This window comes from Rhineura floridana, chromosome 8, assembly GCF_030035675.1.
Source record: "Rhineura floridana isolate rRhiFlo1 chromosome 8, rRhiFlo1.hap2, whole genome shotgun sequence".
In the NCBI taxonomy this organism is placed as follows: Eukaryota; Metazoa; Chordata; class Lepidosauria; order Squamata; family Rhineuridae; genus Rhineura; species Rhineura floridana.
The window spans coordinates 69,141,349-69,157,590 of NC_084487.1; the positions used below are offsets into that span (position 1 = coordinate 69,141,349).

At 39.6% G+C, this 16,242-nt stretch overlaps 1 protein-coding gene across 1 annotated transcript in view; it reads right to left on the minus strand.

Moving 5' to 3' along the window:
- Positions 1 to 16,242, minus strand: part of LOC133390665 (GLIPR1-like protein 1) — a 42,094-nt gene that overhangs the window by 19,212 nt on the left and 6,640 nt on the right. The window contains exon 2 of the mRNA XM_061639715.1: positions 1,429 to 1,674. Within this exon, the coding sequence (XP_061495699.1) occupies positions 1,429 to 1,674 (246 nt within the window). The remainder of the gene's footprint in view (positions 1 to 1,428; positions 1,675 to 16,242) is intronic.

The following is a 16,242-nucleotide window of genomic DNA, read 5'->3' on the forward strand; positions in this document are numbered from 1 at the left end:
GAATTACCAAACCCTCAACATATCCACACGCTAGCTTTCAATACTCTTAAAATAATAGTTTGGCTGTTGAATAAAACACCTCTGGCCTTCCTGGCTACATCTTTTTTTTTAGTTTTAGGTGTTTAGTAAAGATCCTCAAATTTTCCAGTTATTTGTGCTGAAAGCTCAGCAATTATTTCTACTGGCTTTGGTTTCACTGCTATTTGACATCTTCTATTGTTACAATTGTTAATCGTTGTTATTATACTGCTTTGTTTAATTTTAACAAGAGGTACAAAATTATGAACAAATGCACACTTAACACTCTTCTTGTCAACTGTGTGTGATGGCCAAAGGGTCATGCCCGTAAGTCATTTGTGCATTGCTCTTTGCATGAGTAAATTGCACATCTGGGCCACATTCACAGCATACATTTATTCTACTATTATTCCACTTTAACCCGTCATGGCTTCCCCCCAAGAATCCTGAGAAGTGTAATTTGTGAAAGGTGCTGAGGGTTGTTAGGAGACCCCTATTCCCCTCACAGAGGTACTGTTCTCAAGAGTTTCCTGGGAAGAGGGATTGATTGGTAAACCACTCTGAGAATTGTAGCTCTGTGAAGGGAATAGAGTCTCCTAACAACTCTCTACACCCTTCACAAACTACACTTCTCCAGATATTTTGGGTGAAGTCATGAGGGTTTAAAGTGGAATAATGGTAGAATAAATGTATAGCGTGAATGTTGCCCTGCAAAGAACAGGACAGGAAATTAAAAGAAAGGGCTGTCCCAAGACAGCTTGCCCTTTCTTTTCATGGTAAGAACTTTGTTGTTATGTATAAGCCCTACAATGTTTAGTGCTGGCCTGCTGCTGGTAGCTCAGAGTTTTTGCAGATGTTACAGCTACTAACAATTTATGTTAACCCTTTAGAGCTGAAATTGAAGTAGAGATTTTCCTTTTTTAAAAAAATTGTCAATTGTCTCTAAATTAATTTCAAGCATTCCGTATCTTTTATAAGTAAGCAGACACTGTTGTGATGGAAGGTAGATTATTATTTTACCAAGTATGATCAGAGGTCACTACCAAATGATCTGTTAATTAATATTTAGCCTGATATGTTTGAGGAGAGATTAAATGATGTTAGCTATTTAATAAACATTAATTCTGATTTGTTTGTGGAGAGATTAAACAACATTGCGTCAAGCAAGTATTATCCTATACTTTCTGATGCAATTTCCCCATCACTTGCCTTATGGCAAAAAGTCTAGTCTTTTGGGGAAGTGGTGGGTTTGTTTTTGCAAGAGCTCCAATTCAGTTTTAATTGTGCAGCCTGAATTTGCCAGGATATGATTGAATCATATCTGAAATAGTGACAGTCTGGAAGCACTCAAAGCCTCAAAATCTTGATGCTTTGATTCAAATCTTATAAACAGAGAAAAATAAAACTTACCTGAGTATAATGACCACATACTTTTGTACATTGGTGGGTACTGAGGGTGTAGTATTTTACCTCATTGTAAAATGCTGAAATGGGACCAGCAACATTAAATGGTTGGCTGCTGGCAGATCCTTTCCATATATTTTCTCCACATGGCCTAAATTTAGGCTCAGGGTGGACTTTAGTATTTGGATTGTGTGCAAAAATGCATTTCTGTCCCCATGCTCTTGCTATTCTAGCTAAAGCTAGATCAAATGTCTGTAAAATAGAAAAGTATAATGCACAGGTTTTAATCACAATGCTATTATCCATATCCAATAAATTTGCTGATAAACACATCTTCATTTCCACTTAAATAAAGAAAGCACGTGTTTCTTTGGATGCCTTTGCTTCAAGCTGTCTAATCAAAATACTTATACATACTCATTTAGAGGATTCCTAAAAAAGTTATCATACCTAAAATTTGTTTTTCACGAACAGAACTTTTTGAAACACAGAAGTACAATATTTATATTTTGTGCTTTTAAAATGATCTTTCTATCAAACCTAGGAAGAGGAATTTATCATTTACATGACAGCCAATAAGCTATGTCTTCTTTCCAGGATACTCCATTCTGCTCTTCTCCCTCTTAATATCTATTCTTTCTTTCCAGCAGTCAGCATTCCATGCACATTCACCATGCTTATTCTTCACTGGACAGTTTTGTGGTTTCCCTCTCTTAAGTGTTTTTCCCCTAAAGATTTGTTTTGGATTTCTAGCCTGCTGACACCTCCACCTTGTTCTATTTTGGCTACATGAGGATGAGCACTTGGAGAATGAGCTATTACTTTATAGGAAAATGGAAACAAAGAAAATTCCCTTCAGTTCAGAACTTAGGTGGTCTCGTGTCTACCAGTTTGGAAGCATGATGAGGCCACCTAAAAATAATGTAACATGATCTATGAATTTACTATAAAACAAGAGTGGCCCAACAAAGACTGGTGCATTTTCAAGAGCTAGAGGGTATTCTTTTTTTCTTTTAAAAAGCAATATAGGAGGGAAGGAACTGGTTTGCTTGAGCTTCAACAGTTCGCAGGATTCTGTAGTCAGATGAATGCATGCGGTGAGGTTAAAAAGAACAGGTTGCTTACTGGTAAGTGTGGTCATCTCTGTGATCACATACATCAGGGATAACCAATGTGGTGTTCTCCAGATGTTATTGGACTACAACTTTCATCATCCCCAGCCAGTATAGTAAATGGTTAGAAATTGTCGAGCCCCAGCTCTCTCTGGAAGGGCAGGGAGGGGGAAGGCATGAGTTGCAGATACCTCAACTGCCAGAAGGCGCGGAAGATCCAGCAGTTGTTGTGTCTGTTCCAGACATTAGGGAAAGGAGTTTGTTAGATGCGCCGCCAATTCCCACGGGAGACCCAGCCCCCCTTGGGGACAGCTCTCAGCCTTCAACCATCCCGATGGATCAGTTAGGGGAGGATTCCGAAAGAGCAGTAACTCCTCCTTCACCAAGCCGTGAATTAGCAGTAACCCCCCCCCTTCGTCCCGCAGTAACTTAGAGATGTCTGACGCTTCTCAGCCCTCTACTTCCTGGACTGTTGATAAGGACCCTGTTTCGTCTGATGAGCCCATGGAGGCTCGCCCCCCCTCACTTCACTCTTGGCGGCGGGAAAAGCGTACCGGGCAGAGGGCGGGTGTGCGAAGGAGTGAGAGATTGCACTCAAAAACTTTCCCTATATAAGTCTGCTGAGTATTGAGGGGGGTGTTGAGTCAACTTTCTTCTTACGTCGCAGAGCATGTCAAGAGCGTAGTTAGGGATTCCTAGTGAGTTAATGTAGGGTTTTCTATGAAGCGCACTGCTTTTGATGTATCCATTACTCTAATAAAAAGATATTTACTTGCACCAGCATCTCAGTCTCCTGGTATCGACTCTGGACGGGACAGAAATGATGTGAGTTGAAGTCCAACTGCAACTGAAGAGTTGGACTAGACATGTTGATGACTATATTTGCTATACATGGTTTCTGTGCATGCTCTGCTTACTTCATTGTCTCTGTGCAGTTCCATATATGGGCATATAAGAAACTAAACATACTGGTGTAAGGCAGCTGTCAAAAAACCCAAAGAACTGAGCATGGTCCCTTCCAAAGGAAGCATCTACCCAGTTCTCCCATTGAGTCTGTGGTAGTTGGCTATGGCCAAGTGACAGCACAGTGCAGGTCCTCTAGATTCTAGAAAAACTCCTCAGAGAAAAGTCACTGAAGCAGCTACAGCCTTTGTGTAGGGAGACCTGACCCCTGCTTGGCTGTAAAAACAGTAACACTTTCTGCAGAAGATTGTCTGAACTATCTGTCACTAGAGACCACTCATGGGAGCATTCCATCACTCTGCTGAGTAGATCTGCCAGATAGTTGCTATCCTTGGCAAGTAGGTTCCTACTGAGACCACACCAATTCTTCAGATGTATTGCCAGATAAAGCAGGCCCTGTGATTTTGTCTATGTACTAAACAATGGCAATATATTCTGTGGCCACTTTGACCACTCTGACACAAATAGAAAAGGAAATTTCTTGAGTGGATTAATGTTCTCAAAGACTCTTGAAGGGCAGTCCACTTGTCTCTCCTTCTAAAACCAGTCAGTCAAATATGGATTTCCAGAAAATCACCACTTCTGCCAACACCATTCAGATGTTGGAGACAGACATGTATTCTGAGATGTTCCCCTTGTTCTGTTTGTTGTAAATATTCTCAAAATTGTTTTTGAAATGATAATATAATTGGTGTTTGTTGGTATACTTGTTTTTGTTTTTATAATTGAGGTCTGAGGAGGTCATGTTCTCTTCCATTCCCTCCTGGAGAAACAGTAAGGGGAAGGACCCATAATTCAGTGGTAGAGCATCTGTTTTACATTCATAAGGTCCTAGGTTCAATCCCTCGCTGGGAGAAACCCTGTCTGAAACCCTTAAGACCTTCTACCAGTCAGTGTAGATGATACTGAGCAAAATGGTCTGACTCAGTATATGGCAGTTTCCTACGTTCAATGAAGATTAGCCCTGCCTACATGCTCCACAGGGAAGTGCCATCTCAAGGTTAAGGACTTCCCTCTTAGAGTCCTTCAAAACAAATTTGTGCTAAAGAAAATTTTCATTTCCCCAAAGTTCCTGGAGAGCAGCCCTTAACCTTGAGACAAAACAGAGAAGTTGAGGGTTTCCATGGATAAGCACTCTAAACAGGACGTTGTACAAGACCTTCCTCTGAAGGTTGTACCCACCAAAAAGTAGCATCTAACCTATAAAGCTTGGTGAATATATGGGCAGAGAAAAACAGATACCAGACAAACTAGTATGATACGCCAATTGGCCCCAAAGGATGTACATGTTGCCATCACTTTTACAAAATGGGTTGCTATACCTTTTTGCATTGGCTTCCCCAGGCTTTGGTAAGTCAAACCAAAGTTTTCCATCAAACAACACAAAATAGTGTCCTTAGATACTCTGCCACCCAGGAGTTGCATGGAGACCACCAAAACATAGCACCAACTTAACATCATTGTTAAACCCTCTAGATTCTGCCATTCTATCTAAGCAAATCTTACGAGCCCTATGCACTTCCAGTTTTTGCCAGTTCTGCCCCACTGATGAACAGCTTGAGACAGAAAGACAGTAGTACTAGTTCTTAGGACCTATGAAAACATAGCACTTGCCCAATAGCAGCTGGTGTGGTGTAGTGAAGCCACCCTCCTGACACAAGCATCCTGCAGTTTACTTAGAGCTAAAATATGGCAGCATTCATATTGGAGATGTGCAGACACACTGGTGGAGCCAATATGGCACTGCTGGTGGTGACTCCATGGTCCTTTCCTTGCTGCTACCCTACCCCATCCAAATAATCTACAGTGACCCTGATGTCAGGAGGGTGCCTTTGCAGCACTGCCCCCAACACATTGGCTGCTACTAGAGATACTTTTAGGAGCAATGAGGAATCTAGTCAGAGACCCCATTGGCAGTATAAATAAACTTCACTAGGTTGAGGAGGACTGCAGTTTTAAGACTTGTTTGACTGATACGACAGCCAAAAAGAATCTCTAAAGGTAAGTAATTTAAGAGAACATTATGTAATGGGTTTGAAGGATGCTTCCATAAGAGCTAGAAAAACAATAACTAAGGTCCCAAGAAAGGAACCAGTGGATGACCAGTGATACAGGCTGTACCTACCAGGAATAAGCTGAGATGGGAGTGAGAAAAATGCTCCTTTCCTCTTGCCTCCTAGAATGCTGCCAAAAGCAGATGGCTAATGTTTAAGGTATTTGATCTCAGATTTCCATCAGCACCAGCTTGTAGGAACCTAGCACCAGCTTAACATTATTGTAGGTCTGTGCCCAGCCTATTTCCTGACACCATCTAGGAAGTCTAGCAGGATTTGGCCTGTGAACACACCAGTTGCCTACCCCAAAGTGTTCCATTAGCCATACCTGGAGAGAGAACAGCTGATCTGCTGCAAAATCTCTTTGAAGCTGAATTTTAAAAAGCGCACTCAAGCTAATCCCACAGGTTTTACAGTAAAAAGGTTTGACTAGTGATGTATGCCCTCATTTTTAGGAGAGATGATGTACTGGAATGGCAGAACAGTTAGCATGTTTTACCTTTGCTGTAAGCATTGCTTAAGGATGCTTCTCTAAAGCAGAAGCGTTTGCAGAATAGTTTCCACGTACACTATTTGCAGCAGTTACTACTGCTTATCCTCTAGGTGCTGTCAACTGAAATAGTTCCAAGCAAGGAGGCATCACAGGGTTGTATATGTTGATTGTTGTTGTTGTTATGTGCCTCCAAGTCGACTACGACTTACGGCGACCCTATGAATCAGTGACCTTCAAGAGCATCTGTCATGAACCACCCTGTTCAGATCTTGTAAGTTCAGGTCTGTGGCTTCCTTTATGGAATCAATCCATCTCTTGTTTGGCCTTCCTCTTTTTCTACTCCCTGCTGTTTTTCCAAGCATTATTATCTTTTCTAATGAATCATGTCTTCTCATTATGTGTCCAAAATATGATAACCTCAGTTTCATCATTTTAGCTTCTAGTGATAGTTCTGGTTTGATTTGTTCTAACACCCAATTATTTGTCTTTTTTGCAGTCCATGGTATCCGCAAAGCTCTTCTCCAACACCACATTTCAAATGTGTTGATTTTTCTCTTATCAGCTTTTTTCACTGTCCAACTTTCACATCCGTACATAGAGATCGGAAATACCATGGTCTGAATGATCCTGACTTTAGTGTTCAGTGTTCATCTTTACATTTGAGGACCTTTTCTAGTTCTCTCACAGCTGCCCTCCCCAGTCCTAGCCTTCTTCTGATTTCTTGACTATTGTCTCCATTTTGGTTAATGATTGTGCCAAGATATTGATAATCCTTGACAAGTTCAATGTCCTCATTGTCAACTGTAAAGTTACATAAATCTTCTGTTGTCATTACTTTAGTCTTTTTGACGTTCAGCTGTAGTCCTGTTTTGTGCTTTCCTCTTTCACTTTCATCAGCATTTGTTTCAAATCATTACTGGTTTCTGCTAGTAGTATGGTATCGTCTGCATATCTGAAATTATTGCTATTTCTCCCTCCAATTTTCACACCTCCTTCTTCTTGGTCCAATCCCGCTTTCCGTATGATATGTTCTGCGTATAGATTAAATAAATAGGGTGATAAAATACACTCCTGTCTCACACCCTTTCCGATGGGGAACCAATTGGTTTCTCCATATTCTGTCCTTATAGTAGCCTCTTGTCCAGAGTATAGGTTGCGCATCAGGACCATCAAATACTGTGGCACCCCCATTTCTTTTAAAGAATTCCATAATTTTCCATGATCTACAGTCAAAGGCTTTGCTGTAATCTATAAAGCACCCTTTCTAAATCCAGCTTGGACATCTGGCATTTCTCGCTCCATATATGGTAGGAGCCTTTGTTGTAGAATCTTGAGCATTACTTTACTTGCATGAGATATTAAGGCAATAGTTTGATAATTACTGCATTCCCTGGGATCCCCCTTTCTTTGGAACTGGGATATATATTGAACGCTTCCAGTCTGTGGGCCATTGTTTAGTTTTCCATATTTGTTGACCAACATTTGTCAAAATTTGGACAGATTCAGTCTCAGTAGCTTGTAACAACTCTATTGGTATGCTATCTGTTCCTGGTGATTTGTTTCTTCCAAGTATTTTAAGAGCAGCTTTCACCTCACATTCTAAAATTTCTGGTTCTTCATCATATGTTTCCTCCATGAATGAATCTGTCATCCTGGCATCTCTTTTATAGAGTTCTTCAGTGTATTGCTTCCATCCTCCTTTTATTTCATCTCGGTCAGTCAGTGTGTTTCCCTGCTGATTATTCAACATTCCTACTCTTGGTTTAAATTTCCTTCTAATTTCTCCAGTATTTTGGAATAGGGCTCTTGTTCTTCCCTTTTTGTTGTCCTTTTCTATTTCTATACAATAACTATTGTAAGAGTTCTCTTAGTCCCTACATACTAGTCGCTGTATTGTTGCATTTAAGGTTCTGACTGTGTTTCTATCTCCTTTTGCTTTCCTTCTCTCTTTAACAATTTTAAGAGTTTCTTCTGTCATCCATTGAAGTCTTTCTTTTTAACTAGAGGTATTGACTTTTTGCATTCTTCCCTGATAAGACTTCACTCCATAGTTCTTCTGGTTCTCTGTCAACTAAGTTTAAACCCTCAAACCTATTCCTTAATTGATCTTTATATTCTTCTGGGATGTTACTTAAATTGCATTTTGGCATTATGATTGTTTTATTCTTCTTCTTTAGCTTTACTCTGATTTTTGATATGACCAGTTCATGATCTGTACCGCATTCTGCTCCTGGTGTTGTTTTCGCAGAAAGTATGGAACTTCTCCATCTTCTGTTTTCAATTATATAATCAATTTGATTCCTATATTGACCATTTGATGATGTCCGCGTGTACAGTCGTCTTTTCGGTTGCTCAAAAAATGTGTTCGCAAAAAACAAATTATTGGCTTCACAGAATTCAATAAGTCTTTCTCCTGCTTCATTTCTGTCTCCTAATCCCCATTTCCCCACAATTCCTAGTTCTTCTCTTTTCCCTACTTTTGCATTCCAGTCCCCCATGATTATCAGCACATCTTGTTTTGGTGTGTGATCAATTTCTTCCTGTTCTTCTGCGTAAAATCTCTCCAATTCCTCTTCTTCTGTGTTTGCCATTGGAGCATAGACTTGGATGATGGTTATGTTAATAAGTTTCCCGTTTAATCTCATTGATATCACTTGCTCAGAACTTGCATTGTAGCTCCTAATTGCTTCTGCTACATCACTTCTCATTATTAAAGCAACCCTGTTTCTTATTAATTTCTCATTTCCTGCATAAAATATTTTGTAGTTGCCCGATTGAAAATTCCCCATTCTTGTCCATTTTAATTCACTCACGCCAAGTATTGTAAGGTTGATACATTCCATTTCTTGGTTGACAATTTTTGACTTTCCCTGGTTCATGCTACTCATGTTCCATGTTCCTATTGTGTGCATCGTACAACTCCAGACTCTCCTTTTGCATCTGTGTGCTTCCTTTCGGCTTTGACCCAGCTGCGTCATTAGTCACAGCGCTACTCGTACTTGTCCTTTCAAAAGAAAAAACGTCACAAAAAAGAAAGCTGAAAAACGAAGTCCAGAGCGTCACATCACTTGAAAATGCTTGGAAGTTGTTTAAAAACACTGTATTAGAAGCTCAACTGGAGTGCATACTGGCAAATCAGAAAAGGTACCGCCAGGGCCAAGAAGATGCCAGCATGGCTAACGAGCAAAGTCAAGGAAGCTCTTAGAGGCAAAAAGTCTTCCTTCAGAAAATGACAGTCTTGTCTGAGTTGTTAATGGTCGTATTACGTTAAGAGAGTTATCTGAAGCTATAAGTAAAGTTAAATTAGGAAAGTCACCAGGACCGGATGGATTATCAGCAGGATATTATAAATGTTTTGAAGAGGAGCTTTTATTACCCCTACAGTATACAATGAATTCGATTCTGAAAGAGGGGGAAATACCTGAGAGTTGGAAAAATGCTAATATAACACTAATACCTAAAGAAGAACAGGATTTAACTATAACAAAAAATTACCGACCGATATCTCTATTGAATAATGATTACAAATTATTTACAAAGATTTTGGCAGAAAGAATGAAAATAGTATTGCAACAATTTATTCAGGAAGACCAATCAGGCTTCCTGCCCAAAAGACAATTACGTCATAATATTAGGAATGTTCTGAATGTATTGGAATATTTAGAACAACGAAATGATAAAAAAGCTGCTTTGATCTTTTTGGACGCGGAGAAAGCGTTCGATAATCTGAATTGGAAATTTATGTTTAAGGTTCTGGAACAAATGGATTTTGGAGAAAATTTTATTAAATGAATTAAGTCGATTTATACATCTCAGGAGGCTCAGATAATTATTAATGGCAACTTAACGGAATCATGTGAAATACAAAAAGGTACAAGAACAGGGATGTCCGCTATCCCCCCTTTTGTTTATTTTGGTTCTTGAAGTTTTGCTTAGGGATATAAGGCAAGATGAAAGAATCTCGGGGTTAAAGATAAAAAAAGAAGTATATAAATTGAGAGCATTTGCTGATGATTTGATGCTCATATTAGAAAACCCAGTGGAAGGAATTAATGTACTAATGGATAAATTAAAAGATTTTGGACCGTTAGCAGGCTTTAAAATTAACAATAAAAAAACAAAGATGTTGGTGAAAAATCTATCTATGCAAGAACAAAAAGAGTTAATTGATCAGACAGGATTTATAATAGAGAAAAGGGTGAAATATTTAGGTATTTCCTTGACGAATAAAAACTCAAAGTTGTTTCATAATAACTATGAAAAATTATGGGCAGAGATTAAGAAAGATATGTCAAGATGGGACAAATTACAGTTGTCACTAATGGGTAGAATATCGGTGATAAAAATGAATGTATTACCGAGAATGATGTTTTTGTTTCAAATGATACCTATAATACTCTCTGATTTACCCTTTAAAAAGTGGCAAAAAGATATCTCCAAATTTGTATGGCAGGGGAAAAAACCAAGAATTAAATTTACATTACTACAGGATTCTAAAGAAAGAGGAGGATTGGGATTACCGAATCTGAGACTTTATTTTGCCGCTTGTGGTTTAGTTTGGATAAAGGAATGGATTTTATTAAGAAATAAAAGATTATTAGATTTGGAGGGTTACAAATTGAAGTGGGGATGGCATGGATATCTATGGTATGATAAAGTAAAAGCTAATGCGGATTTTAATAACCACTTTATAAGACGCCCTTTGTTGAAAATATGGAATAGATATAAAACAAGGTTTTGTTCTAAAATACCATTAGGTGTCTCAAGTCAAGAAGCGTTTCATAGAAGGGATATGCCAGGAAAAGACAAATGGTTAACTTACCAAGAATTACTAGAAATTGTAAAAGGAGAATGTATAATGAAACAGAGAGAACAATTAATAAAAGAAGGATACAATCGGCAATGGTTTACATATTTACAATTGTTGGAAATATACAAAATGGATAAGAAAATGTATGGTTTTGAAATAAGTAAATCTGAATTTGAAATATGTTTATGTACAAATGATGAATGTATAACTGCAAAAATGTACAAATTTTTGTTACAAATAGAAATGGAGGAAGAACAGGTTAAAGAATGTATGGTGAAATGGGCTAAAAATTTTGGTTATACAAATGGAACAATGGGAAAACATGTGAAAAAAGGGCTGAAATTTACACTATGTTATAATCTTAAAGAAATTTTTTATAAAATGATGTACCATTGGTATATGACTCCAGAAAAGCTATCAAAAATGTATAACAATATTCCTAATATTTGCTGGAAATATAAGTATCAAGAAGGATCATTTTATCATATGTGGTGGTTATGTAACCAGGTGAAATTATTTTGGGCACAGATAGGGGGGATGATACAAAAAATCCTAAAGATAAATATTCAATCAAAGCCAGAATTTTTCCTATTGGGCTTTATGGACAAACAACTAGAAAAGAAGTATGGAAGGATAATATTATATATGATTACAGCAGCAAGATTGTTGTATGCGCAAAAGTGGAAGATGGAAGCAATACCTACAATGGAAGAATGGTTATTGAAATTAATGGACTTAGTTGAGATGGACAAATTGACATGTTTACTTAGAAAAAAAATGATAGACATATTTCTCAAAGAGTGGAAGCCTCTCTTGGACTTTTTGCGGAAAGATCAAAATGAAATGATGATAATGGGATTTGATGATTAATCAAAATAATTAAGATAGTCTATGGAGGAAAGTGATTTTGTAATGTATTAAAGGACAGGTTTGATATGTATTATATTTGTATAGCTGATCTACGACAAATCGGAAGTCAATAAATAAATAAAAAGATTTAAAAAAAAGAAAGAAAGAAAATGACAGTCTTGTCTGAATGAAGAAAATAAAAAGGAACACAAACTATGGCAAAAGAAATGCAAGAAGACAATAAGGGATGCTAAAAAGGAATTTGAGGAGCACATTCCAGGAACAGAAAAACCACCAACAAAAAATTCTATAAATACATTCAAAGCAGGAGACCATCTAGGGAGGCGATTGGACCCTTGGATGATAAGGGAGTCAAAGGTGTACTAAAGAACGATAAGGAGACTGCAGAGAAGCTAAATGAATTTTTTGCATCTGCCTTCACAGTGGAAGATATAGGGCAGATCCCTGAACCTGAACTAACATTTGCAGGAAGGGATTCTGAAGAACTGAGACAAATAGTGGTAACGAGAGAGGAAGTTCTAGGCTTAATAGACAATATAAAAATTGACAGATCACCAGGCCCGGATGGCATCCAGCCGAGAGTTCTCAAAGAACTCAAATGTGAAATTGCTGATCTGCTAACTAAAATATGTAACTTGTCCCTCGAGTCCTCCTCCGTGCCTGAGGACTGGAAAGTGGCAACATAACGCCAATTTTCAAAAATGGATCTAGGGGAAATCCTGGAAATTACAGGCCAGTTAGCTTAACTTCTGTCCCTGGAAAACTGGTAGAAAGTATTACTAAAGCTAGATTAACTAAGCACATAGAAGAACAAGCCTTGCTGAAGCAGAGCCAGCATGACTTCTGCAAGGGAAAGTCCTGTCTCAGTAACCCATTAGAGTTCTTTCAGAGTGTCAACAAGCATATAGATAGAGGTGATATAGTGGACATAGTGTACTTAGACTTTCAAAAAGCGTTTGACAAGGTACCTCACCAAAGACTTCTGAGGAAGCTTAGCAGTCATGGAATAAGAGGAGAGGTCCTCTTGTGGATAAGGAATTGGTTAAGAAGCAGAAAGCAGAGAGTAGGAATAAATGAACAGTTCTCCCAATGGAGAGCTGTTGAAAGTGGAGTCCCTCAAGGATCGGTATTGGGACCTGTACTTTTCAACTTGTTCATTAATGACCTAGAATTAGGAGTGAGCAGTGAAGTGGCCAAGTTTGCTGATGACACTAAATTGTTCAGGGTTGTTAAAACAAAAAGGGATTGCGAAGAGCTCCAAAAAGACCTCTCCAAACTGAGTGAATGGGCGGGAAAATGGCAAATGCAATTCAATATAAACAAGTGTAAAATTATCCATATTGGAGCAAAACATCTGAATTTCACATATACGCTCATGGGGTCTGAACTGGCGGTGACCGACCAGGAGAGAGACCTCGGGGTTGTAGTGGACAGCACAATGAAAATGTCGACCCAGTGTGCGGCAGCTGTGAAAAAGGCAAATTCCATGCTAGCGATAATTAGGAAAGGTATTGAAAAGAAAACAGCCGATATCATAATGCCGTTGTATAAATCTATGGTGCGGCCGCATTTGGAATACTGTGTACAGTTCTGGTCGCCTCATCTCAAAAAGGATATTATAGAGTTGGAAAAGGTTCAGAAGAGGGCAACCAGAATGATCAAGGGGATGGAGCAACTCCCTTACGAGGAAAGGTTGCAGCATTTGGGGCTTTTTAGTTTACAGAAAAGGCGGGTCAGAGGAGACATGATAGAAGTGTATAAAATTATGCATGGCATTGAGAAAGTGGATAGAGAAAAGTTCTTCTCCCTCTCTCATAATACTAGAACTCATGGACATTCAAAGAAGCTGAATGTTGGAAAATTCAGAACAGACAAAAGGAAGTACTTCTTTACTCAGCGCATAGTTAAACTATGGAATTTGCTCCCACAAGATGCAGTAATGGCCACCAGCTTGGATGGCTTTAAAAGAAGATTAGACAAATTCATGGAGGACAGGGCTATCAATGGCTACTAGCCGTCATGGTTGTGCTCTGCCACCCTAGTCAGAGGCAGCATACTTCTGAAAACCAGTTGCCGGAAGCCTCAGGAGGGGAGAGTGTTCTTGCACTCACGTCCTGCTTGCGGGGTTCCCCCAGGCACCTGGTTGGCCACTGTGAGAACAGGATGCTGGACTAGATGGGCCACTGGCCTGTTCCAGCAGGCTCTTCTTATGTTCTTCCCCAGTTCTTCCAGCACTATCTCGTGTTGCATTTTGGATACTCTGTTCATAGGGTTTGCGTGGTAAGTGGCATTCAGAAATGGTTTACCATTGCCTTCCTCTGAGTTTGGATGCATCTTAGTCTGGTGTCTCAGCGTTGACCATTCCACCTTGAGTGCCCCTGCTAGAAGCCTAGCCTCTTGGTTTAGACTCCTGATGGCATTGCTCTCAGCTTCTTCAACACTCTCAAACCCCCTCATCACATTAAGGTGTGGATCCTAGAGGGGGTTCACAGATGTATAAGGGTAGAAACACACTCACTGTTCTACCAGTTCCAGTGCATCTCCACCTCTCTCTTCTGAATAGGGGGGCAAACAACACTAGTCAAACCCTGCCCTTTTTTTTCTGTAAAACCTGGTGGGAACAGCTTGAGTGCATTTAAAAAAAAATCAGCTTCAAAGAGATTTTACAGCTGATTGGCAGATCAACCCGTTCCCTCCCTTTTGAGCCATAGATCCAAAATGGAACAAAGGGATAAACCCAAACGGATGACTGAAGACAACAAATGCAAGCCAAAAAGAATGAAATACTGTAAGTTAAAGGGTAGAGTAAAAGAAAACAAAGTAGAGGTGTTTCCTACAGAAGAACTCCAGCACTAGAGTTATCTGAATGATATTATTGTCGTGGTGGTTAAGAAATAATGGAGCAGGAGGCAGGAGCCTTGAATGTGTGTGCATGGAGGGTGGGGGTAGAGTGACTGCCAAAATTCTAGCATAGCTTTAGAAATATCTCCAACAGGTTCTGCTCAAGTGCAGAATCCATATGTGGGACTGCAGAGAATAACCATTTATTTGCTATATATGAGGGTTCATAAGGGAAAGCAAAAAGAAAGCACTCTGTCTCTTCAAACTACCACATCATCACCGCTTGCACACTGGTGGTTCCTTGACCAGTTTTTAAATATTACTCACTGGTAACAGTAAGTATTGTTGTGTTTGAATTGAAACCCCCAGTGCCAGTGTTGTGTTTAAATTGAAACCCCAGTGTTAATAAAACTATAATTCACTGGTCTTACCTAAACCAGCTTAGGCTTCATGAGAAATAGAACCAAAGTGGCATTTATCTGACTTTCGGTATAAAACGTAGATTTATTTCCTTGTGACCTGACCCTTACCGACGTTCCAGTGGCTCATATAATAAAAGCCGGATTACGCTGGAGACTCCCCTACTATGCATTTCATATCGTATATATGCTTATGGCTTTGCTTATTGCTGTCAAAATGTTTCACACAGAAATGTCTGTGTTTAAAGACTGCTTTATTGTCCCTCATAGCTCTCGAGTTGTATCCCTCCCTTTTGATATGCAAGACATAATGATACCATGTCTGTGTTTGAGTTAGAGGGCGCCCGGTTGCAACTGAACCTCCTCTTCCCATACGCCTTTGTCCGTTCCTGCATAGTGCTTATCTCAAGGACATGTGAAATATGTAGACAAGTTGACAGTGCAATGTTTCCACTTTGTTCTTCTCCTGTACCCCTTTTGTTTCTCACATATGTCCTAAAGCTATGGCAGTTAGCAATTGTTTCTTTATGTTTTATGACGTGAACATGATACTGTAAACTTCGGGGTAAGCCTATATAAACCCCCATCTATCAATAAACGCGGTTCCCATGCTCACCTGCTTTGGCTTGTAAGTATTGGGTCCCCTTTGCAAAGGCTTTGTTTTGTGTTGTTTGATCTCTGATAGTGGGTTCATTTATTACTCAGCTCCGCACTCTCCCGGGGTGTAATAAGTAAGCTGGGGTAACAGGACAGCTTGCGTGTTGGGTTTGGATCTAACAATTGGGGGCTCGTCCGGGATCCCTTGTGCGGACCCCCTTTTTGCCATTGCACCCCTTGAATTGATAACAGGCGCCACGAGGATTTCCTCGGTTATCAACACAAGTGGGCGGCTTTGACATTTTGGGGATAAAGCACAGTTGAGGAAAACCCGCTATCAGACGTCATGGGAAATAAAGGGAGTGTGCCGGTAAAGGACAGCCCTTTGGGAATAATGTGTATGCTGTGGCAAGAGGAGGACTTGCCTGTGCGTAAGAGAGGCCTGAAAAAGAGAAAGATGATTGAGCTCTGTGCGGTAGCGAGACCGCGGGTAACTGCAGTATTGGCACCGGGTGAACGGTAGCCAAAGAGCGGCTCCTTTAAACCCGTTCCTTTAAGAGGAGTAGGGGAGCGGATTGAGGTAAAACATTCAGATTAATTGCATTTCTGGCTCCTATGGCAGATGGGAGTGCAGAGATTGCAGGGTTTTTACAATGCTGAA